General features: G+C 34.0%; 1 protein-coding gene across 6 annotated transcripts in view; it reads left to right on the top strand.

Moving 5' to 3' along the window:
* Positions 1-26,013, top strand: part of RALGAPA1 (Ral GTPase activating protein catalytic subunit alpha 1) — a 331,780-nt gene that overhangs the window by 107,554 nt on the left and 198,213 nt on the right. For 4 of the 6 annotated variants that reach the window (XM_074213382.1, XM_074213380.1, XM_074213379.1 and 1 more), the window contains 2 exons: positions 13,819-15,345; positions 17,166-17,290. In XM_074213382.1, coding sequence (XP_074069483.1) covers positions 13,819-15,345; positions 17,166-17,290 — 1,652 coding nt within the window. The remainder of the gene's footprint in view (positions 1-13,818; positions 15,346-17,165; positions 17,291-26,013) is intronic. The other 2 variants (XM_074213383.1, XM_074213384.1) reach the window with 1 other exon arrangement.

Raw genomic sequence — 26,013 nt, 5'->3', positions numbered from 1 at the left:
ATGGGTGGTGCTGCCACAAAGATCAGGGTTCTTGGAAGTGAAAAACTCAGAGTAGCCCTAGAGGTGGGAAAGCTCAGGATTTTTATTTTCCAAGTCTGTAAAGTTTACAGATTAAACGTTTTCCTGGAGAGACAATTAAATTGCTTGATAACAGGTAGGAAAAACAAAGGTCTAGGCTAGAATGCCTGAGAAAGGAAAACAGCCATAAGAAGTGGCTGGACCAAACTTTACTTACTTCCTGTACAGGGAATAGTCAGGGAAAAGCTGTAAAAGAGGGACCTATCCCCTCTATGTGACTGGGGTCAAATACCCAGTTTGGAAGACTGAGAGACAGGAAACTGGAGAAGGGGGTTGAGGGATGAGCTGAGGTTGCTCTTAGCTTGGTGAATTTACATTTAACCATAAAATTACATTGAACAATTGAAGGTAATTTGCATCTGATTAGGGCCTATTCCACCTAGGGAAGTCCTCAGAAAACATGGCAGGCACAAATAACATTTTCTTAACATTAAAAACTAGACAGATATTTCTCCTTCAACAAAAAACTATAAAAGAACATAAGAAATAATTTCCATATAGTTGACTTTTGCCTATTTTTATTCATTTTTCTAATAGCCATAGCCAATCAACAAGATTTATTAAGTGTTTTATCATATGCTAGATATGACTGTGTACAAAGACAGACAAAAACAAAAGCAATGTATACCCTTAAGAAGAGCACATTCTTTTTGACTAGATAATGTGTAATACTGCATATATACAAGATTTATACTGGGTAAGTTGATAGTAATCTCCGAGGGAAGGCTCTAAACTATAGGGGCTGAGTGTGTGTGTGTGTGTGTGTGTGTGTGTGTGTGTGTTGGGGGTGGGATTTGTGTTGAGAGTTGAAGAGAGCCTGGAGGGAGAGTTTTCTAGTGGAAATGTATATAATTAGGAAGTGAAATGTTCTTTGTGAGGACAAGACTGCCAGTGTTGCTCAAGTATGTGGAGTAGGGAGTAAAGTGTAAGAAGACCGAATGGTTAGGAAGGGACCAAGTTATGATGGACTTTAAAAGATTTAGATTTTGCATTTTGGAAGTTATGGGGGCAGTTGGCATTTGGGTGGGAATAGAGATTCTTAAAACTTTAGCTTCTTCAATCTTAAAATTATAACCGTACTTTGAAGTATATAGCCTTAAAATTTCTCTGGCAGTCTGACATTGCTTTAGCTATTTTTTTTGCTGACTTCCTGCTGGAGCTACAGATGAGAGCTTGTTGGTACTTGAGTACAATCATTCTAGTAATAGTTTGAATCTAGCTGTGTAACAGAACCTTTTTATCCTATAGTTCTTTCATGTTTTCAACTGATCATCTAGAACAATAGTTTCACTCAAATAGAAATGGATCCCTGTCAGCAGAATAATGATATAGCAAACGATAAATTAGCATCATTTATCCAGTATTTTTATTTATTTTGTTAAACATTTCCCAGTTCCTTTTTTTTTTTTAAGTTTTTGCAAGGCAGTGGGGTTAAGTGGCTTGCCCAGGGCCACATAGCTAGGTAATTATTAAGTGTCTGAGGCTAGATTTGAACTCAGGTCCTCCTGACTCCAGGGCCACTGCTCTACCTACTGCGTCACCTAAATGCTCCCCCTCCCAATTACATTTTAATAGAATTCACAGGACTTAAGAATTTTGCTGGCTACTTGACATTTCTAGTCTAGAGAAAAGTATCTGTGTTACTGTTTTTTTTAAATGTTATTTTATCTAATTCATGCAAAGATAGTTTTCCGCATTCATCTTTTTGTAAGTTTTTGATTTCTACTTAGTCATTTTTCTTAAGAACAATCATCTTGGTAGATATATTGGATTTGTAATCAAGAAGACTTGACTTTGTCACTTGGCAATTGTGTGACCTTAACCACCTCAGTAAAATGGGGAAACAATACTTGTCTCCTGCAACTAATCCTTGTCCAGGAGCAGTCTGGTAAATGTTTAACAACTGGTTCTCCAAAAAATAAATACACAGAAACACAGAAACAGACTTTTTTTAGTTTAAGCTGCATTATTAACATTTTCTCCCATCACTTTCTTGAATCCAGACAATTAAGAAAAAAGAAAAACTTGATTTTTGAAGCATTTGTTGATTTTAGGGATGCACAAATGCTTACTTAAAAAATTAACAGTTGTCTGATTTCAACCAACTCTAGCTCACCCCTGCTTGTCCTCACAGGGATTTTTGTGAGAAAAATACTTTATAAATCTATGAAATAGTAAATAAATATGAATAGTTACTGTTGGGAGTTTACATTATTGTAGCCTAGGTTGATTTCTTTTTTAATTTTTATTTAAGGCAGTGGGGTTAAGTGACTTGCTCAGTCACACAATTAGGCAATTATTAAGTGCCTGAGGTCAAATTTGAGCTCAGGTCCTCCTGACTCCAGGGCTGGTGCTCTATCCACCACCTAGCTGCCCTACCTAGGATTGATTTTTTTAAAATACCCTGTCTTCCTATATTTTCAGCAGACTGTCTACATTTTTAGCACAATTTTTGTTTGGATGAATAACCCACTTTTTCTTTGTTTTTAAAGGGAAAAAATTCTTTTCAACTATTATAAAAAGTAGCTTATTTAATATAATGACATTTAAAAATGGTAGAAGTCAGATATTTTCTTGTACTTGAATCTGTTGAGTAAGACATACATTTTGAAATGAACATTTCTTTATATATTTTATTAACCATTCAGAGTAATTCAGGTTAAGATATGACATTTTAGTAATTAGATTGTAATTCTTTCAAAATAAGTAATAGAATTAGTTTTAATTTATTATTTAGAAATAAAGTTACATTCAGAGTTTCATTAAGGAAATTGAGATTTCTAACTTATTTTTCATTACTGAAAAGAACTTTGGAATAAGTATGCTATGGTTTCATGCTTTCTCTTTGACTTGTTTCACTTAGAAAACAGTTTTAAGAGTTTAATATTTATTTCAAGGTTATATGTTTATATAAGAGCCTATCTTTTATATTTAATAAAAGGATTATTATTACCTAAGTTATTTCAAGGAAATATCAAAGCTTCACTAAGCCAAGATTCTTCTGTCACTTGGGATGTGGCCATGCATAAGTAGGAGCTTCAATTTCCTTATTTCTAAAATAGAGTTAACAGTGCCTATAATGTTTACCTTAAGGTATTTTTGTGAGGCTAACAAGAGATTATATATGTAAAGTACTTTGCAGAGTTTAAAAAAATATGAAAATGCCATTTTTATTTTGTAATGCATTATTCTTTAGTACTTATAAAACCAAATATTTCCATTTATCCTGTTATGATCTGCAATTTGCTAATAAACTTATATTTGTAATGACAAATAGCAAACCAAATTTTTATGCCAGATATGACATAACTTTTGTTTAGTACAAATGTAGGTTTTTTGGCATTAAGGTTTTTTTTTTTCAGGTTTTTGCAAGGCAAATGAGGTTAAGTGGCTTGCCCAAGGCCACACAGCTAGGTAATTATTAAGTGTCTGAGGTGGAATTTGAACTCAGGTGCTCCTGACTCCAGGGCCACTGCTCTATCCACTGTTGTACCTAGCCACCCCCAGTCATTAACATTTTTGATGCCTTTTTATTTATATCAGCTTGATTTCTGACTATATCTCTTTCTACATCTACCCGACAGGTTTTTGTTTATAATATTTAAAAAAGAAAAATTTCAAAACCAAACAATACCAACTATATGTGATAAAATATATAGTGTTATATCCTTAAGAGAAATTCACGATTGTTAATTCTGTAATTAATTTTTATCAAGTTTTATTTTTAAATGTGGATAATTCCTTTTGTGTTTAATTTAAAAAATTTGAGATAATTTTATTTTAAATCTGTCAATTTAACCTAGCTATAACTTTATTGTAAATAGGTTTAATATAATGCAATTAATTAAAACTCACCAAATATCAGGAAACTTAATCCTTGAATCTCCTTGCCCTCATTTCCATTTTTAATAATAGTATACTGACTAATTTTTATAATCATGCATTAACTAAATTTAATGAGAAATATATTTTAATATTTATTTATTTTCTCATTTCAGAATTCTGTATAAGTTAGAATTTTCTTGTGGGAAACGACCAAATATGCTTTTGCATATTTTTAATGTTCTAGTATTTTTACCTCTTTTAGGAAAAAATTCTTTGATTTTATTTTTGCTACTAATTATTATGATTAAAACCTTTTAACTTTTTCTGTTATGAAAGGATATTTATCATTACTCAGATTCTGGTATTCGTTAACATTTTTATTCAATTAAATAATCCCTTCATATTTCTAAGGAACTTTATTTTCTAATACTATGCAACAATCTCATAAAAAAATTTAAAAATTAACATTGAGTCATGTAAAGTAACATGAGTAATGAAAAGCTGGATGAAAATAAAATGAAAAATCTTAAAAATAGAACTTTTATTTCTTTATTTTTTACTAATACTTTCCTTACTGTATTTTAGAGTTCAGCAAACATTGTAAAGGACATAATATATGATTTCTGCCCTTAAGAAGTTTTTAGTCAGTTTGGAAAAATAAGTCAAATCCAAACATATGCACATTAAGCATTCTTAAGCATATAGGTACTTTTGCAGACATAAAGATACAAAGACAAAAGTGAAAATATTTATCACTTCAAGGAGCATAAATTCTACTTAGAGAAGATAACATGAGTGTATACAAAAATAAATACAGCACAACTTTGAGAAGAAGAGCATTACAAACTAGGGAGATCAGGAAAGACTTCACGTAGAAAGGAATGATTTGAATTGAATCTTTAAGGAAGCGAAGTTAAAGAGAGGCAGAAATGAGAAAAGTATGTTTTTGGCACTGTGTGAGAAGATGAAGGTAGAAACAAAATTTTGCTACTGATCAGTTATGGAGAATGAGGGAGGAATTCTAGAATATAATATTTGAATGCCAGATAGAGGATTTTTGTATTTAATCCTGTGGTCAAATCACCTCGGTTGACTCAGAAAAACTTGTAACAAGTGTAAAGTGATAAGGGACTATACCAGGGTCATATTATCAGAGGGAAAGGAGCATATTGGAAAGGTTTTGCAAAAGTGAAATGGGGAGGAGGAAAGGAAGATTGGGGAAAAATTGTAAAACTCAAAATAAATAAAATCTTAAAGAAGAATAAAAAAAGTGAAATTGAACGACCTCAGTAACAAATTAGATATTGGATATGAGAAATAATGAAAAGCTGAAGATGGAATCTAGATTGTGAGTCTGGGTGATTAGGAATATGATAGTGGACTTACTGAATTTAAGATGTCTGCAAGACAAAATGGGAAAATGTTAAGATTAGAGGTCAGTAGAGGGATTAGGGATAAATTGGTAGATTTGAGAATCTTTAGTTTAGAGCTGATAATTAAATCATCCATGGAAGTTTGTGAGATCATGAGATCACTAAGTGAAGTGGTATAGAAGGAGAAGATGGCCCAGCACAGAACCTTATGGAATGATTAGTGGGAATGATCTGGATGAGAATATAGCTGAGCAGACTGAGGAAAAGATAAGATAGAAGGATAATCATCAGGAGAGATGGTGTCTCTAAAATCTGGAGAGAAAAGAATATCAAGGAGAAAAGAGTCATTGACAGTTTCAAAGACTAAAGAAAAGTAAAGTATAATGAGGACTGAGAAAAAACTATTTGTTTTGTTAGAGAAAGTAGATAGGGAGAAAAGATTAGAAGGAGTATGATCATTGGCAGAGTAAGAATGAAGTTTGCTGGAGAAGACAGAAAAAAGGAAGATTGGATAAAAATATAGAGGAGTTGACCTTGCTAAGTAGAAGTCTTTCATCAGAGAATAAAGAGACCTTTATGTATGAATATGAAGGGATTAGAGGAATATTACTTAAATTTAATTTCATAATTATTAAATATATGCTATTTTGCTAGATGCTAGATATTAGGTATTAAAAAACCCACCCCTCAAGGAATTGACATTACAGTAGAAGGAATACAACACCTACAAATGAGAATAAATTCAATTCAGGAGAAAGCATAAACAACTGACAGATTATGAAAGACTTTATGAAAAGTAGAAGGTAGAAATTATAAGGGACTGAGGTAAAGATGATATGTATTCTATGTAAGGTGGAACAGCTTAGGCAAAAGCATATTTGGCGAACAGGTTGTGTACTAATTTTATCTTAATATTATCAACTTAATTTATTGTAATGCACAAAGAATATAATTTAACCGTTTCTGTGGAATGGTGGCTTGGTGCAATGAAAAGAACCCTCTGTTTAGAGTTGGAGGGTCAGGTTTGAATCCTGGCTCAGATGACCCCAGGTACCTCTCTAGGTTGATTTGAACCAGCGAAAAGGAGTTTCTTTACAGGGATGTTTCTACTGTGATGAAATCACAGATCTGCATCAAAAAAATTAAGAAAGGGGAGTAGAGATTATTAGATGAGCTCTAAATCTAAAATCCTATGATTTGAGAATGTGTTTATGTGTGTATGCATATAATGGATGTGTGTGTATACAAACCCATAAAATGTATATATTTGTATGTATACATTCACATACATACATACATGCATACATGCATATTATAGCTAGAACTAGAAGAGGGATCATAGTAAAATTTATATAAAATTAGTTATTTCATTTGGATAAATTTCTATGTAGAGAATTGTATTGCAAAAATAACTCAATGAAAAATAAATCATTAGTGTCAGAAATGGAAAGGGACAATTCATTACCAATGAAGAGAAAACTAAAGTACTTGTTAGGAGTTATTTTCCCCAATTATATGCCAGTAAATCTGACAATCGAAGTGAAATGGATGAATATTTACAAAAATGTTTCCCAGATTAACAGAAGAGGGAATAGAATATGTAAATAACCCTATTTTAGAAAAAAAGAAATTTAACAAATCATAACCGAATTCCCCAGCATCTGACTTCTACCAAAGAACAATTGAAATAATAATTCCATTTCTCGGTAAACAGGTAAGGAAAAAGAAATTCTTTTAATGATATACCTAAGGAAGGAAGAGCAAAAATAGAGAAAGAAAATTATAGAGCAATTTCCCTAGAGAATATTGATGAAAAAATTTAACTGGCGAATAGATTACAGCATTGTATTATTAGATGGATTTTATATCTGGAATACAGGGCTAGACTTGTTTAACATTAGGAAAACTATCAGCATAATTAACAATATTAGTAACAAAAGTCATATAATTATCTCAATAGATGAAGAATAAACTTTGACAAAATGCACCACTCAGTTCTATTAAAAATGCTGGAAAGCATAGAAAGAAATGGAACTTTTACTCAAAATGACTAGTAGTATCTCCCTAAGTATTAGCAAGCATTCTCTTTAATGGGGATAATCTCAATACGATGATGGGTGAACAATAAGAGAAGAAAAAATATTGAAGGAATTAGAATAGTCAATGAGAAATAAAAATATCATTTTATGGATAATATGATTGTATTCTTGGAGAATTCCAGAGACTCGACTAAAAGAAAGAGTTTAAATAATTAACAGCTTCAGCAAAAATCACAGGTTATAAAATAATCTCACATAAATCATCAGCATTTCTGTTACTTCCCAAGAAAGTCCAGCATCAAAAGATAGAAAGAAAAATTCCATTTAAAATGACTACAGACAATATAAAATACTTAGAAGTCTACTTACGAAGACAAATCCAGGAAATATTTGAACACAGTGCCTTTTTACACAAATAAGGATAGATTTAAACAATTCGTTTATTATTAATTGCTTATGGTCAAGCCAATATAATAAAATAACAGTTCAATCAAAACTAATATCCTTATGCATTGTTATCGCAATCAAACTACTAAAAAATTTTTGTAGAAAAAGTTAATCTGGAAAATCGAAAGATTAAGAGTATCAAGTGACTTCATGAAAAAGTATAGTCTAGTAATACCAGATCTCAAATTTATTACAAAGCAGTAATCTTTAAAATAATGAGAATAGTACAAAATATACAGTAGAACATGTTTGTAATTATCTTGTGTTTGATAAATTCAGATGTCTAGACTTTTGGGACATTAACTCAGTATTTGCAAAAACTGCTGGGAAAACAAACATAGTTTGACAGGAACTAAATAGAGCTGAATACTTCACATCATATACCAAGGTAAATCACCAAATCTTAAATTAAAATGGGTACATTCTTTAGACATAAAACATGATAACATTATCAAATTAAGAGAGCATAAAATAATTTGCCTGTCATATCTATGGATAAGGGAAGAACTTAGTATCAAATAAGAAACAGCATTAAGGGATATTAAAAAGGATATACAGTAAACTAAAAAGATTCTGCACAAACAAAAGGAATGCAGCTAAGATAAGAAGGGAAGTAAAAAACTGGGTAAAATACTTTTTAGCTAGTTTCTCTCATCTCTCAAATATAGAAAATGATTCAAATTTATAGTAATATGAGCCATTCTCCATTTGACAAATGTTCAAAAGATAAGAACAATTTTCAGAAGAAGAAATTAAAATTCTATAGTCACATGACTCTAAATCATTATTGATTAGAGAAATGCAAATTAAGACAGCTCTGAGGTATAACAACACATCTATCTTATTGGCTAATAGAAATAGAAAAAGAACAAATGTTGAAGTGGGTGGGAAGATTGAACAATACTGCACTGATTACAGAGTTGTGAATATTTTGGAAAGCAGTTTGGAACTATGCCTAAAGGTCTATAAAAAGTATGCCTACCTTTTGATGTAGCAATTCCACTACTAAGTCTGTGTCCCCCCCCCAAAAAAAAAACACCTTTTTTTTTTTTAAGAAAAAGAACCTATATGTATAAAAATATTTATTACACTTTTCTTTGGGATGTCAAATAATTGGAAATTAAGAAGATGCCCATCAATTAGGGAACGACTGAACAAATTGTGTTATATCATTGTGATGGAATACTGTTGTGCTATAACATATACTGAGCGAGATATTTTCAGAAAATTCTGGAAAGATTTGCATGAAGTGAACAGAACCAGGAGACCATTGTACATAGTAACCCCAATTTTATACAATGATCAACTGTGAATTGCTTGATTATTTCCAGCAATACAAGGATTCAAGACAATTCTGAAGGACCTAGAATAAAAAACACTATCCAAATCCAGAGAGTGAATGGATGGTGCCTGAATATGGATCAAAATACTGTTATTTTACTTTGTTTTTTGTTATTTTTTTTACTTTGTTTTCTTCCCAGCATGACTAATAAGGAAATATGTTTTGTGTGACTGCATGTATATATGCACATATATAATCTTTATTATATTATATGTGTATTAAATTGTTTACCATATCAGTGATGGGGGAGGGAAAGGAAAGTGAGAGCATTTGGAATTCAAAAGTTTTTTAATTGTCAAAATATAAAATATTAAAATTCAAAAATAAACCAACTCACTGAATACATGCAGAAAGTATTATTAAAATGACCTTTATGTTTGAGCAAAATTAGTTATACATATTTTTAGTAGGCATTAGAACACTAGAATATATAATAATCTCCATAGAATTTGGTACAGAGTTAATTCTGCCTGGTCTATTTTATCCAAAGGAATATTTTTATTACTTCGGAAACCTCTGTCATGTATCTCAGGCTGGCCCACATTTTGACACTTAATAATTTGATTAGGGTATGCCACACTAAATTTTCTGGATGACTTTTTGTTGTGTGTTGCTAAGAAGGGTTGATTGGATGACTGCTCTACTTTATTTAGTTGAATAGTAAGTTGAAAGCATATTTTGTTTTTAAATAGACCCTGTTGTATCTGAGGACTTGGAAACAAAGTAGGTGTTCTACATAAACAGACCAGCTTTTGCATGTGAATCTCCTTTTGCTTTTTTGGAGTAAAGCTTCATATCTGGTACTGAAGATGGCTTCATCCCAATTCCAGAGGCCCATTCATTACATTTTCCATCTGACACTTTTATAAAAGCATTGTTTTGCCATAAGGTTTTTATGTCTGTAAGATCTTGAGAGTCTGGGAACTATAAACAGTTGAGGGCTTGTAGGATCATTGCATTCATCTGAGGTCTTAAAAACAGATTCATCAGAGTGTCCTCATTATCAGGATACCAAAAGTACTACCAAATTGACATTCCTAAAAAACATTAATGATTATGTAACTCCCCTGCACAAGATTTAGTGTCTTTTTCCTCTGTGATAAAATGCATTCTTCTCTGACATTTGAAGCCTTTCATAATCTGATTCTAGCCTATCTTTTCAGGTTAACTGCAAGTTTGACTCCATCAGATGTACTATATTCTAGCCAAATTGGACTACTCTCGCTTCCCTAAAAATGGAATTTTCTGTCTTTTGGTCTTTAAACAGGCTATTTTTTTTTATCTATAGTCTCTTTTTTCCCCACATTTTTGAATCTTTTGCTCCCTTTAACTTGATTGAAATGTCATCTTTACCAAAAGGTCTTTGTGATTACTCTTGTTAATGTTCCCTCTGCCCCCTGAAATTTCTTCATGTAAATTTTTATTTATAGTGAGTTTTGGTCTTTATTTCCCAAGTACCTTAGCACAATATCTTAATTAATATGTGATGAATTGGGTTGCCACATTTTCAACATCACCAAAAGTTTCATAGCAAGTGTGAGTCTCTCTGGAGACACTTGAATATCAGGGATATATTGATCCAGGTACCCATTGGTTGTTCTACTGTCAGTTCTTTAGTGATTAAAGTCGTGGAGGTTAAAAGCTGATAGATAATACTCTTCCCATAGTAAAGCAGTCTTCGGTTAAAATGAAACTCAGCTGCTTTCTCCTCTCTTCACAATCCCCCAGTGCCTGAGATCTCTTAACCCTTTAACCATTCTTCCATTCCACCTATCTCCTTCTTCCATTGGTCAGTTGAGAATAGACCCAGACAAGTTGTGTTTCATTCCGCTCCTGATTGTGCCTATGATTCTTGGCTTTGTACCTTCACTTATCTCCCCCTACCTTTTAGCTCACCTTTATGTGTTGCATTCCTGTGCCTCCCCTTCCCCTCCATCATAACGTAAGCTCTTGAGAGTAGAGACTATTTTTCTTTTTGCATGTATTATTCAGTATTTAGCAGAGCATTTGTCACATAGTAAAGGTTTAACAACTGACCATTGCCATACCTTTTCTTGCCAGCAGATTTAGGATTTGATCTCCTTTCATTCTAGATTGGATTGGAAAACTTTCACCTCCTTTTCTCCATATTACAATGATTCAAAATCATTGATAGCTTAGATGACTGTTCTTACTTAATATCTGTGACCATCTTAGTCCTACTTCTTGACTGTAACATATCTCCAAGGAATTCCCATTCCATGTCCTTTGGACTTTTTTCATTATCAGCAGATAGCCATTTTTTTTCTGTGCCTCTTCATTTCATGCTATTTAGTCTGTTCACTAAAGACTACTATCCTTTCCAGGACTGGGTACTCTTTTGCTCCTGATACATTGAATCAGGAAGACTAGGTGGCATACTTTTCATTCTCATTTTTTCCCAGTCATCCTTCACCACCATCACTCAGTAGTCTTTCCTTCTTTGAGATTAATTTCATTGGTCTATACCAACTACTTCAGATTTTTGTTGCAGTTATATGTTTGTCTCTAGGCCATTTTCTATGATTTTTCAACAATTCAGTATATATTACTCTTTTTCACTACCACCCCCACCTCTACCTTCATATCCCAGTCCTTCCTCTTGAACTTCCTGCCTTTTGTCCCACTTTCTCAGCCCCCAAATCTTATAACTTATATCTTCATTATATTTCATTCCCTTATTTTGATAAACATTTTACCATCATCCAGAATTCAGCCATGATATTGGACATTCCTCTTTTCTGATCCTGTCTTTTGATCTTTTTTTCTTCTTCATTCCCCCCAAACCTTTTGTTTTTTCTTGTCATGGCCTCTAATCCTTTTTTACCCATTCCTTTTCTTCCAGTTTTGTCATCTCTACTGTGGTCTCTACCTTTTTTTGTAATCTGTTCATGAATCCTTTGCTGCTTCATTTGCCAATCACACTGTTCCAAATTCCAATTCCAAGTTTACCTTCAATATTTACCATTCTTCTACTTGAGTCTTTTATCAGGCCTCCTACAGCTAGCTACTTGCTAATCTTCATTCCTCATTGGCTGACTTTCATTCTCTTAAAAGCTATTCAAAGTCTTATTACCTTTTGAAATCCCCTACAGTATCTGCAATCATTTCCCTCTCAGCAAAGAATATCACCCCTTACTGAGGAAACACAGATTTTTGGACTTGTATGTATGCTTTTCCAATCCACTATCCCTTGCCACTCTGCTACATGATATCATATCCTTTCATTTTTTGCTTCATTCCAGTAGTTTTCATTACCTACTCCAGGCTTCCTTGTTCACCCCATCCATTCTTTCTATTATCTTCAGTCTGTTCCTATTCTCTGTCTTTTTCTTTACTGTCTAGAACTGTCTCAGTTCTCCTTCCATCCCTTTCCTTACAGAACTTTCACTTGATCCCCCTTTCCCCTCCAACTATGATCCTGTATCTTCTATACCAGCTTCTTAGAATGTTTTCTAACACTTGTTACCTCTTTCTTTTTCTCTCACTTCTCAGTTTCTTGGAATTTGGTTTCCAAATCTTATTACTTAACTGAAAATGATATCTTCAAGGTTCTCAAAAATGTCTTAATTTTTAAAAATTTCTTGGTCTTTTTTGAGTCCTCATTCTGCAGAGTTTGCTGCTATTGACCATCCTCTTTGTGATATTCTTTCTTTCCTTAGATTCTGGGACACTGTTCTCTTTTGATTTTTCTCCTATGTGTCTGATCTCTACTTAGTCTTCTTTGTTGGATTGTTATTCTTTTATCCATTAAGTTCGTGATTCCTCCCTATTAACTCCCATTGTCTTAATTTCCTTGTTTTTTTTTTTTCTATTTTTCTCTTGATGATTTTATCAGTTCCATTGGGGTCAGTTATCTTGTCATTGGTGATGATTAAATCCATATATAGTCTCTCCCTGAACCCTAATCTTTCATTGTTGAATATTGATATCTGGTTGTCTTTTAGGGATTTCAAATTTTAGATGGCAGCTACATCCTTGTACTCTTATTATAATCAGAAGACAAAGTTTTTAAAAAATGGTACATTTGTTCTCAAAAAGGAAATTATGTAACCTAGAAATTGAGAAATCCAAAATCTTAAGATAGTAAGAGAATTTTTTATAAAAGCATGTTACTTTTATTTTTAGTGGCCATAACCTTGTCATAAAGCATATTTTGCAATTTTCAGAAATTTGGGGGATAATGGTTTCTAGTATTCATATATGGTAACTAGATACTGAAGGAAAGTACATTAAATGTGGTGTTTGGTTTTTGCTTTCCTTTTCTGGAATGTTTATCTGTGAACTTTCCAATATACTTCCATATTCTTTACTGTAATGTTTCTGTCTACTTTTTATATTAAAAGATCTATTAAAATTTTGATTTAGAACTAGTCTTTCTCTTTTTCTCTGCTTTAGAACCTGAACATGAGGAAAAACTTATTTTTAATTGCTTGACTTATTGGCACAGCTCTATCATTTAATTGCACTTCCAAATATTTCATGTCTATATTATTTCCATTCATATTTAACATTTAAAACCAATTCATTGACAATATATCATACTAGTATGTTGTATTTACTAGATTGTATCTCATTTTTCATAGGCACAAAAATCTAAACTCTTCGTTTTAGAGCATATGTTGAGTATATGAATGGATCTAGTAGTTGTTTTGTGTATGTTGTGCCCACAATACATAATTTTTCTATTTTACAGACATTGATGATGCCCAAGTACTTCCCCGAACAACTAGAGTCAGACATTTTTCACAGAGTGAGGACACTGGAAATGAAGTTTTTGGTGCTTTGAATGAGGAGCAGCCACTGCCCCGTAGTAGCAGCACCTCTGACATCTTGGAGCCATTCACTGTTGAACGAGCCAAAGGTGCAGTTCCTGTCATTGACAGTTCATCCCGTCATGCGCCAAGCTTGCAGAGTTCCACAGAGGCTTCTTCAGTATCTAGATCCACTGAAAGCTGCATCCTTGATTCTAATAGTAGAGAGTCTTCTCTGGAAGTCGGTGATAGCATTTATGACCATCTTTGTCATTTAATAGGTCCAGTAGAATTTGCAAATACAGCTTTTGAACAGATCGAGTATAATGACCTTGAAGGAAATGATGATCTTCTTTCTTCTCTGAAAGAATATTTTAGGGAAAAACAAGAAAATCATAATAATTATGATGTAGGTAGACTTTCACCTTCTCAGGAAGTAATTACAGGATTAAGTAGGGATGAGAGATTATTGGGTAGATTAGATTATGTAGATCAGACAGTTAAACTAGGAGATAACACCCCAGTAGCAATGATGGAGAACATAGAGTTTCAACTAGAACAAAATCCACGTGATTTCATAAGTAACATTACACACAATCAGTCATACACTTTCACAAGATCTCAGGCTTTTGATAGATCCAAGCAAGTATACACTGAACCTGAATCCAGTTTTTCCTATGGTAAAGAACAAAAAAGGTGTCTTCACAGACAAACAGCAACTGAAACAGATTTAGGTATGGATTTAACATTAGCTGAAAAGCTTAAAGATGTCCCTGTTCATGAAAAAATTACTGTACCATGTGTTATGAATGTCAAGAAAGTTCCACTCAAATCTCCAGTTAATTATGAAATATCTCACATTCTGGATGCCTGCAAACTCTCTCCAACCAAAAGAAGCCTTTCAGAAACAGTGAGTTATAAGGCCAAAATCATGAAAAATAGTAAGAAGAGAAATAGTGTCCATGTTACCTTTAGGCCATCTACTGAATCCATTCAGTTTTACAATCCTCTAGAAAATAAAGAGGCTACATGGAAGGCGAGGCTCCGTAAGCTCAGTGGCTTCAGTAGTAGCAGCAGTACTAATACTAGTAGCACCAATATTAACATTAGTTCCAGTATTGCCACAGAACTAGTCAAACCTGGTATATATAGACCTTTGGATGTAATGAGTACAACAGTGTCAATAGAGAATAAAACAGTTAAGGAATTCACAGAGATACATGCAACCAAGTTACAGAAAGAAGGTTTTACAGTTATTCATTCAAATAATCGTAGTGCTCTTAGGTCTTCAAGTCCTGAGTTAGGACTACAACAGGGATCCCTGGGTGGCGTTTATAAAACTGTTGTACATGCTCTTTCGAAGCCGAAGGCAAATGTTTCCCCACAGAGGCAGAACAGAGTGCCACCAGAGGCTCCACTGAGGGATCTGTACAGTCATGTAATGGGCTATTTTGGAAGGAAAGCTGCAGGTGAGCACTAACTGTGCAGAATGCAAAAGGAGAAAGACAGCATCAGTTTGGCTTAATGCAACAGAAGCAAGCTATAAGCAATCAAGAAGCTTTGGGATGGTCACTGCTTTCTCTGTTTGGTTATGCATGCATCTTTACCCATCTGAATTTCCCAGCATAAAATATCTTTATTTAATTTATAAATTACTAATTTCCTTTTTAAGGCATTTAGTTGAACCTCTTTACTGCTGAGCATCAAGTTAAGGAAGAGGAAGAGACAGGAAATTATTAATTCAGAATTAAGGCAAAAATATTGTTGCCTTTAAAATGATTCTATTTTATACTTTTTTTCCTTTCCAAATGACTTGTTATTTTTACTTTTAATTCATTTAGTTTTCTTCCTCCTCCTGCTATTCCTCCTTATCTTTGGGAATAAAAATACTTTGAAGTTTTTTGACATAATAGATAATTTTGGTTAACATTTATTGAAGCTATTATTTATTTCTTTAAAACCTTAATATTGATTTAGTTTCTCTTCAAACCATTTTTAAGGATTCCTTAGACTTTTCAGTTTTACATTCACTTATGTGAATATAAGTGGTATCTTAGCAACATTTCATCATTGCTTTTTATTGAAATTTTGGATGAGCACAAAAGTTTTATGAAGTTTTAAACATTGATGTTTATTTTTGCAGACAAATTAAATAAAAAGATTATGGTAACTGGTTTCTCTGATCTTAGTTCAAAGTTAAAATAAATTCACCAGTACAGAAAATAGAAGTTTTTAAAATATTTATTAATTTTGCTAACTTAGCCTGAATAACAGACTGTTCTATGAATCACCTTACATTGAGGTATTAATGACACCTGAGGGAAGTCTTGGAAAAACTCAGTCACAGATAGCCAGTACAGTAAGATAATTATGTTTCACAAAAGATTTCTGACCAGTTTATTTTAACCTAAAATGTTTTATCTAGTTCATTAGAAATATAATGTGCTGATTTTTTTAAATGTTTAAAGGAAGAATTTTTAAGTGTATAATTCTTAATATTCAATTTTAGTAAAATTTTCTCATAAAAACAAATTCCTATGGGCAACAAAATATACCTATTAAGTATTAAATTTTAAAATATAAAAAATGGTATCTTAAAAGATCTATGTATGAGTAAATAAACAGCTTTTCCATAAAGCACTGGTCATTTTGGCTTTGTAGAGAGGCTAGTTTCTATAATGTATCTTAGTAATAGAATTCTGTTTAAAAATATACTAATTTAAAAATCAAGTCATTTTTAATATAATAAAATGATGTGATTTCTGTGGAGATATTTATAGACAAAGGGAAATAAAGGAGAATAATTTTTTATATTTAAGGCAATGGGGTGTGACTTGCCCAAGGTCACACAGCTAAGTATCTGAGGTCAGATTTGAACTTAGGTACTCCTGACTCCAGGACCAGTGTGCTATCCACTGTACCACCTAGCTGCCCCTAGGCAAAGGGAAATAAATTATTAGGGCTGTTTTCAAAAAAAAAGAGGTCGGGAGGAAGAATTGTATGCTGGTATCTTTACAGCCAAATATTAACCCAACTTCAACTAGTGCTTATCTGTAAGCTTTCTTGCTATTTAAGATCATACTGGAGATTGACTAACATCTGCTTACTTTAAAAGTAAGTGTCAGATTTACTAATCTTATAATTAAATCTAAGAAAAGGGAAACTATTCCTAAATGCATGTTTGGTGAGTAATTGATATAGCATTGGAATTTTAAAAAATACTTTTATTTTAAATTTTAAAAAATAAATTGCTTCTCCTTACTATATTTAGTTATTTATTTACTTTTAGCTAGTAAAGTGGACATGAGTCAAAAGCTGCACCTCCTTAACAGTGACATTGGCAGCAGCAATGCCAACGTTCCTGACCTGATGGATGAGTTTATAGCTGAAAGACTCCGAAGTGGTAATATATTGGTAAGTTTTTAAAATTTATTTAAAATTTATTTTGTTTATGCTAGTAGGACACAAAGGTCTGTAAAATTTTATTTTATTAAAGAAGATATTAGGTGTGATCTTGAAGTTGATAATTTTAGAAATTTTATATTTTTTAGTCTTCTATTTCTTTTTAATTATTTTCATCCAAATGCACAAGTATATTTTTTTAGAAAGATTTTATTTATTTTGAGTTTTACAATTTTTCCCCCATTCTTGCTCCCCCCCCCGAAGGCATTCCATTAGTCTTTACATTGTTTCCATGGTATACATTGATCTCATTTGAATGTGATGAGAGAGAAATCATACCCTTAAGGAAGTATGAGATAGCAAAATTACATAATAAGACAATGGTTTTTTTTCCTAAATTGAGGGTAATAATCTTTGTTCTTTGTTCAAACTCCATAATTCTTTCTCTGGATACAGATGGTATTCTCCATCTCAGATGGAGAAATTGTCCCTGGTTGTTGTACTGAAGGAATGAGCAAGTCCATCAGGGTTGATCATCACTCCCATGTTGCCATTGGGGTATACAATGTTTTTCTGGTTCTGCTCATCTCACTCAGCATCAGTTCATGCAAATCCTTCCAGGCTTCCCAGAATTCCCATCCCTCCTGGTTTCTAATAGAACAATAGTGTTCCATGACATGCATATACCACCATTTGTTAAGCCATTCCCCAGTTGAAGGACATTCATGTAATTTGCAATTCTTTGCCACCACAAACAGGGTTGCTATGAATATTTTTGTACAAGTGATGTTTTTACCCTTTTTTCATAATTAGAGTTTTCTATTTCTGTAATTTGAAAGACAAGCTGATATATACTTTTTATCAGATAAAAGATATCAACTTGCTAAAGGCAAAAGTCATATAAGGAATAAAGATTCTGCTCTCCCAGTTTCAAGTTGTATAGGCTATCTATGTAAATAAGATACTGATCTCATCCATCTCCAGTAATACAGGAGTCAGAAGGTCTGGTTTTGAATCTCTTAATCAGATAGCGGTTTATTAAATGCTTTCTTTGTGAAGAACTGATAAATCTGGGGATTACTCCATTCCTTGGAGTTCCACCTTGCTCATGTGGAGCCAGTTAGTTTATACATGGTCATAAATATACCAGTGGATCAGATTTGGGACCTGAGTGAGCTTCCCAGAACAAATTCAGGATAATGCAACAATTATGCCACTTGTGTTCATCCAAGGTAGGAGTCCTGTGGGAATGACTGGGTTGATTGTATAATTTTTGGGTTACAGTATAGTACAAATTATCCTAATACACTTCACTTTTAACACAGGCAAACACAATTCAGGACAGGACCTATCATGATTGATGGATAACTTCTATTTCTTTGTTTTCACTGTTTTCCTAGGCCCAGAGCCTGCCTCTGAAACTAGATTATTTATTATTAAATTGATTTCACGTATTACTAATCCATATAAAATTATAATTTTTGACAAATCTCGTCTTTTCCAATTACTAGTTCTGTGATCTTTGGCAAATAACTTAATCTCTTTATTCCTCAGATGTAAAATGAAATTGTGAAACTCAATGACCTTTGAAATATCTTACAATTCTAAAACTATATTCCTAGGTAACACCACATATGAACACTATTGGAAGAAATCACATGACTGGCAACTGGGTCCACTACAGTATTCTCTATGACAATGCTTTTAGTCTTTCCCTTTAACACTGATCCTTGTATTTCATTCCCTTCAAGTATTCTAAACCAGCTCTCTTGTCTCTGTCATTGGAGGATTTTGATTTATTGAGAAAAGTTTATTTTTCTGGGGAAAATAGAGCATCCTGTTGAGTTCCCTTATCTCTTCTACTACCTGCTTCAACTTCATACTTAAATATCCCTTCTATTCTCTCATTTCTTGCTGTGGGCTGTCTGTTTTTAATGCTCTATCCCATCTCTTTCCTCTTCTGGGAGGAGCTTGTTAGCATGTTCTCTCTCTCATTCAATTTTTTTTATGCCATGCTGACTACTCCCATAGCCAGATATTTTCTCTATAATTAAAAACCTTCAACTTCACAGCTTGATCTTGCCATCTCCTCAAGTTATCATTTTCTGTCATCTTCCTTTCATAGCCAAACTACTAGAAAAAAGTCATCTGTACTCATTACTTCTACATCATCTCCCACTTAACTCCTTGTAGTCTGTATCCAAGATCACATTATTAAACTGAAAGTGCTCTCTCTAATATTACTGGTGATTTCTAGGCTCTTGACTCCAAGGACCTCTTTTTAGTCTTCAATCCTTCTTTACCCCATTTACTTTTGATACTGTCAATGACATCCTTCTTATGTTAAGTGTTCTTTCCTGATTCTTCTCCTTTGACAAATATGCAAGGGACTTTTCTAGGATCTCTCTAAACAATGACAAAAAAGAATAAACCCCGCTCCCAAGGAGCTTTCTGTGGGAGTAAAGAGTTGCAACAAGTATAAAGATAAATATATTCAAAATAATTTCAAGTGAGACTAGAGTGCCAACATCTAATAGGAGTAGGGAAGGCTTCCTGTTAATTATTGAAGGAAGTTAGGAAATTAGGGATTCTAACTAAGGCTTGAAAATGAGAAGGATATAGATTTCAGGCATAAAATGACATCTTGAATTGTGTGAACAGTTGACTGACCTTTTTGGATTGAATATTAAATTTTAAAGGATAGTAAAAAAATAAGTCTGGAAAGGGAGCCAAATTGTGGCTATAATATAATAGCTATAGTAGTGGCTCTTGCTCTGCAACTTGGAAGAATATTTTGACCTCTTTATTCAGTCAAGATGGCCTGGAACAGAAAAAAACAGAAGCAGGGACAACTATCACAAGGCAACTGTAGTAGAAGCAAAAGGTAAAGAAATTCTGAAGTAGCACAATGGCCATCTGCATGAAAAGAGATGGATATATGCTAAAGATGTGAGTATAGAATCTGCTAGACTTGACAACTCATTAGACAGTGAGGGGGGAAAAAAGAACTCAGGAATGATTTTGGTCATTCTGATCTAGGTGACCAGAAGAATAGTAGTAACCTTGATGCAAATACTGAAGTTTGGAGAAGAAATATGTTTAAGGGAAAATAAAAATTTTGTTTTGGCCATGTTGAGTTTGTTTCAGGTGCCAATATGGGCCTAGAGTTTATTAGTACAGAGATTAAAACTTACATTATAATCGAAGAGCTATAAGATCATAGATTTAAAGTCATCTCCATAGAGATAAGTGAACCCGAAGAAGTTTAAAAATAAAGTTTAAAAATGTTTTGGGGTGTTCTAATTTCTGTTTGAATGTGTGATAAATTCACAAAAGGACTGTTTATTCATGTATGTTATCAGTTGCTCGCAATTATAAATACTTAGTTCAAAGTGATTAAAATGGCTTTTATTAACTCTTTTTTGCAAAGAAGGACTTTCTCTCCTAGTGAAAGAAGGCCCTGAATTGCGACAGTGTCCAGTTTCATATGCAGTTTGAAAGGTTTGTTCCTCCCTTTTGTGCCTATCCTTGTTCTGGGTTACAGTTTAATTAATACATTAACCCTATATGTTTTCCCCACCCTGTTCATTATACTAATGAGCACAGAGAGTGAATAGTAATATGCATGAACTTCTTTGAGCAGGGGTACTTGAATTTTTTATTTTTTTAAGAAAGATTTTATTTTGAGTTTTATAATTTTTCCCCCATTCTTGCTTCCCTTCCCTCACCCTCCACAGAAGGCATTCTTTTAGTGTTTGCATTGGTTCCATGTTATATATTGATCTCAGTTGAATATGATGACAGAGAAATCATATCTTTAAGGAAGAAAAATAAAGTATGAGATAGTAAAATTACATAATAAAATAACGCTTATTTTTTCTAATTTGATGGTAATAGTCTTTGGTCTTTGTTCAAAGTCCAAAATTCTTTGTTTGGATACAGATGGTATTCTGCTATAGAGCAGATAGCCCAAAATTGTCCCTAGTTGTTGCACTGAAGGGATGAGCAAATCCATCAGGGTTGATCATCACCCCCATGTTGCTGTTAGGGTGTACAATGTTTTTCTGGTTTTAGCAGGGGTACTTTTGTTTTGTTTTTTTTTAGATTTTTCAAGGCAATGGGGTTAAGTGGCTTGCCCAAGGCCACACTACTAGGAAATTATTAAGCGTCTGAGGCTGGATTTGAACTCGGGTTGAACTCCTGACTCCAAGGCCAGTGCTCTATCCACTGTGCCACCTAGCCGCCCCAACAGGGGTACTTTTAAAGGACAAGGACCCTAGGACAACTGGGAACCAAATGGGGCAGGGCTGATCTGATCTCAGGTTTGATCAGGTCAGGGTCAATTCCTTTATCTTACACTTATATATCTACCCATAAGCACAATCTCAAGGCAGACCATAGTCTTTGTAATGCATATATGTACACACACACACACACACACACATACACACTAACAATCTCCTTACATTTTGTGGAAGCCAAACACCCATATTCCTCACAATGTATTATTGTGATTGGCAGAAGCTTAAGGAGAGAACAAAGGCAGTGGACTAATTCCCTTACTGGGATTAGGAGGACAGTTAGTAACAGTAGCAGCATCAAGCAGCTTCATCAACCAATAAGGAGAGAAATTAGGGACAGTCACAAGCCCAACTGTACTGAAAACAGCAGCAATCATCAGAAGTAAATTCTGGTTTTATATTGAGAAACAGGACATGTTGTATGTGGGAAAGGAGTTGGGGAAAGGGAATTGAGGCAATTCACATCTCAGTGGATTTGAATCCCAGAGGGACTCAGATAATTCCCATCAAGTTTGTAGTTTTCTGTGGGAAGAAGTTTAAAGCATTTCCATTAGAGTTGGATTTGTAGTGCTAGACAACAATGGGATAGGAATCAGCACATTTCTCTCAATATTTCCTCATCAAACCCATAAAACTTATTACACTAGAGGATCCTTTTTAGGAGTTGAATTATCAAGAGGACTATGGATTGAAATGAAGGCTTTTTAAGTCAGACAAGATCTGAGAATGTAGGTTTTGTAAGCAAGGAGGGAAAGAGTCAATTCATGTAGAATGAAATGCTGTAAGGGATTGATCTTGGAGGAGATGAGATTAAGAGTGCAAGTCGGAAAAGAATGACCTTTACTTTCTAAGAGACAGAAAAGAAATTGAGTATGATGTAGAAAAGTTTTGTTGTTGTTTGTCCTTTGTTCATTTTTTTTTAGATTTTTTTTTTCAAGGCAATGGGGTTAAGTGGCTTGCCCAAGGCCACACGGCTAGGTAATTATTAAGTGTCTGAGGTTGGATTTGAACCCAGGTACTCCTGACTCCAAGGGCAGTTCTCTATCCACTACACCACCTAGCCCCTCTTTGTCCTTGAAGAGGACTATGACATCAGGGAGATAATGCCATGACATGTAAAATATATTTAATTGAGAAAGGTATGTAAAGTGTATAAAGTCAGGAGCCTCACTTTCTCCTCTGGAGCCATCTGGGTTCAGTGGCTAGATATGGATCTGGGCAACTGGAGATGACTGCATGTGATCTTGGGGGAAATGACTGGTGCACTGCAGCAACAAAGATCAGGATTCTTAGAAGTGAAAAACTTAGAATTAGCTAGCCCTGAAAATATAAGAACTCAGGATTTTTATTTCACAGACTTACAAAGTTCACAGATTAAACTTTCCTTTCAAGACAATAAATTGCTTGAGGATAAGTTAAAAAAAAAAGCTCTAGATGAGAATGCCTGAGTTAAAGAGAGAAAGGAAAACAGCCATAAGAAGTGGCTAGACCTAGACTCTGGTGAGTCTGGCCTTGAGGTTGTTTGCCAAAATTTTATAGTCTTTCCCACTTCCTGTGCAGGGAAAAATTGATTAGAGAGGAACCCACCTCCTGTATGTGACTGGGGTCAGGTAGCCCCGTTTCAGTGGAGTTTTAGAGGAATGGACTGTGGTGGCTCTTATCTTGGCAAATTTACATTTAACAGTGAAGTTATATTGAACAACAGGAATTTATATCTGATTGGGCTTGTGGAATCCCTCAGAAAACAGATAGGTATAATTAACATTTTCTTAATATTAAAAAACCTAAACATTTCTCCTTCAACAGATGTAGTGGGAGACTTTTAACAGGTCTCAGTTTGACTGAGGCAACAAGGCTAAGTAAGAAAGAAATGAGAGAAAGAATCTGAAAGGGAAAGATTGAGTTTCTGACCTCAACAGAATTAATGGCTATTTACATTCATTCTGGACCAATCAAACAGTGACCAAGTAGGGCTTAGCCTGGAACCTGTTGTTGTTCAGTCTATGAGAGTCAGAGTGATTTCAGGCCTGTAAAACCCAAGATATCTTGCCAGGTTTCAGGGATCAATTTACATTCTTTTGGGCAGTGCACCTGCAGTTAATAGTGTGATTACCCTATGTGAACAGAAAGAAGGCAAAGGCCAGTCTGTCCAACTGTGGTGTAGCTCACATTCGCTATAATGAAAAGAGCTCTGGATTTGGAGTCAAAGGACCTTGTTTAAAATCCTAACTCTGTTTAGATGATGTAAGATTGTTAGAGAGGTTTTAAAGAAAAGAAGAATGGATTAGTCTCTTCTGAATAAAGTAGAGATGATGTTCTTTGCTGAATTGGAGGGGGGCTACAAATAGTGGGCTTTGGATAGAATGTGAAAGGAATCTATTCAATCAGTCATCAGTCTTTAAGTGTCTATTATGTTCCAGGGTTTAGGCTAAATGCTTAGAATTAAAGGAAAAACAAAAGATGGCCCCTGTTTTCTAGGAATTTTAACTAGGGAGGCAACATGCAAACAATGATAAAAACAATATATATTGGAGATAGCTTCTGAAGGAAAGAACTAAGATTAAGAAGGACTAGGAAAGGCTACTTGCAGAAGATAGGATTTTTAACAAGACTTCAAAGAAGCCAGTAAAGTCAGGAGGCAGAGATGAGGAGGGAGGATGTTCCAAGAATGAAGTGGCATTGATTTTGGTCTCATGAAGTTTGCTATGTTGGATACATAGAAAGGAGGTCAGGGTCACTGGTCAGGGGTATCTGGATGTAATTAAAGCATAAAAAAGACTGGAAAGGTAAGAAGGAGTCAAGTTATGATGAGTTTTGAAAGTCAAATTGTTAGATTTTTATATTTGACCTGAAAGTGATAGGAAGCTACTAGAGTATATTGTGTGGGTATGTGTGTACACACACATCATTGCCAGCCCTATTTTAGGAAGGTCATTATGACACCTGAGTGGAGGATGGCTTGGAATGGGGAGAGATTTGAGACAGAAAGACTAACCAAATCATTAAGTTATTCTTTTTTTTTTCTTATATGTTACTTAATAGCTGAGAGAATTGCTCTGGGGAGGGGACTTGCAACGATCACTGGGGGTTTTTATTTTATTTTTTCAATTTCATTCAAAGATATTTTCAACTTTAATTTTTTTGGAAGCTTTGGAATTCCACATTTTTCTACTTCATTCCTTGTTCCCCATGATAGTGAGTGATCTAATATAGGTTCAGCATTTATAATTATATTTAACATATTTCCATATTAGTTATGTTGTGAAAGAAAAATCAGAACTAAAGGGAATCAAAACATGATTAAAAAGGGGAAAAAACCCATAAAACAAGTTTTAAAAAAGTGAAAATAGTATGCTTTGGTTGGCATTCAAACTCTAGTTTTTCCTCTGGATGTAAATGGCATTTCTGTCACAAGTCTTTTAGAATTGACCTTGGTCCTGGAACTATGGAGAGGAGCTAATTCATCATAGTTGAGCATGTTAAACATAATTTTCTTTTTTTTTTTGTTTTAGGTTTTTTGCAAAGCAAATGGGGTTAAGTGGCTTGCCCAAGGCCACACAGCTAGGTAATTATTAAGTGTCTGAGACTGGATTTGAACCCAGGTACTCCTGACTCCAGGTCTGGTGCTTTATCCACTACGCCACCTAGATGCCCCCTAAACATAATTTTCTTAGGCTGAATTTGAAACAAACAAAAGTTAGTTTCATCCATAAAGTTTTATTTTCTAGGACCATATCAAACTCATGGGTATAAAAATGCCAATCCTGCTAGAAAATTTGGGGGTCATTTTATACAGAAAGGACAAAGAATCATAAAACTGAAGTTAGGCAATTAGAGATTTCATATATATGACAAAGTTCTACATTATGACCCTTTTGTTTCTGCTGGGATTTTTAGGGTTATCTATTAAAGATAGAATTTAGGGTAACCGAGAAATCAAAGACCACTGAAAGGATGAAAGAATTCGAGCTCTCTGGGATTTTAAAACTGCTCAGGATTTTAATATAGCAAATTATTACAAATAGGTTAAAACTTCTAGAAAAGCAGTAACCACTTTAAGAATAGGCTAGATGAAGTTTGAGTGAAAATGAGAGAGAGAAAAGCAGGCAGCCATGAGACTTTTCTAAGTCTAACTCAATAGCATTGAGGAGGCCCATGGTGCTTCATGTGGCTTAAGAAAGAGCATGAGAAAAATCTATCCTGCTAGAGTCAAAAGAAGGCAAGAAAGGAAAGAAGCAGTGGCACTTCCTGTTAAATACTCTTCTGTAGTAGGTTGGGCAAGGGGTGATGTTTGGTGAGTGTTCTTAGACTTTGGACGAGGTATCTTCCAATCGCAAGCTACATACTGGTCCTTCCTCTCCCAAGGTGCTTGACCCCCAAGTTCAACATGCCACTTCCTGTCATGCCATGCCATATCTACAGTCAAGATTAGAT

The sequence above is a fragment of the Macrotis lagotis genome, chromosome 1 (genome assembly GCF_037893015.1).
Source record: "Macrotis lagotis isolate mMagLag1 chromosome 1, bilby.v1.9.chrom.fasta, whole genome shotgun sequence".
Taxonomy (NCBI): domain Eukaryota; kingdom Metazoa; phylum Chordata; class Mammalia; order Peramelemorphia; family Peramelidae; genus Macrotis; species Macrotis lagotis.
This window is presented reverse-complemented; position numbering and strand designations above follow the sequence as displayed.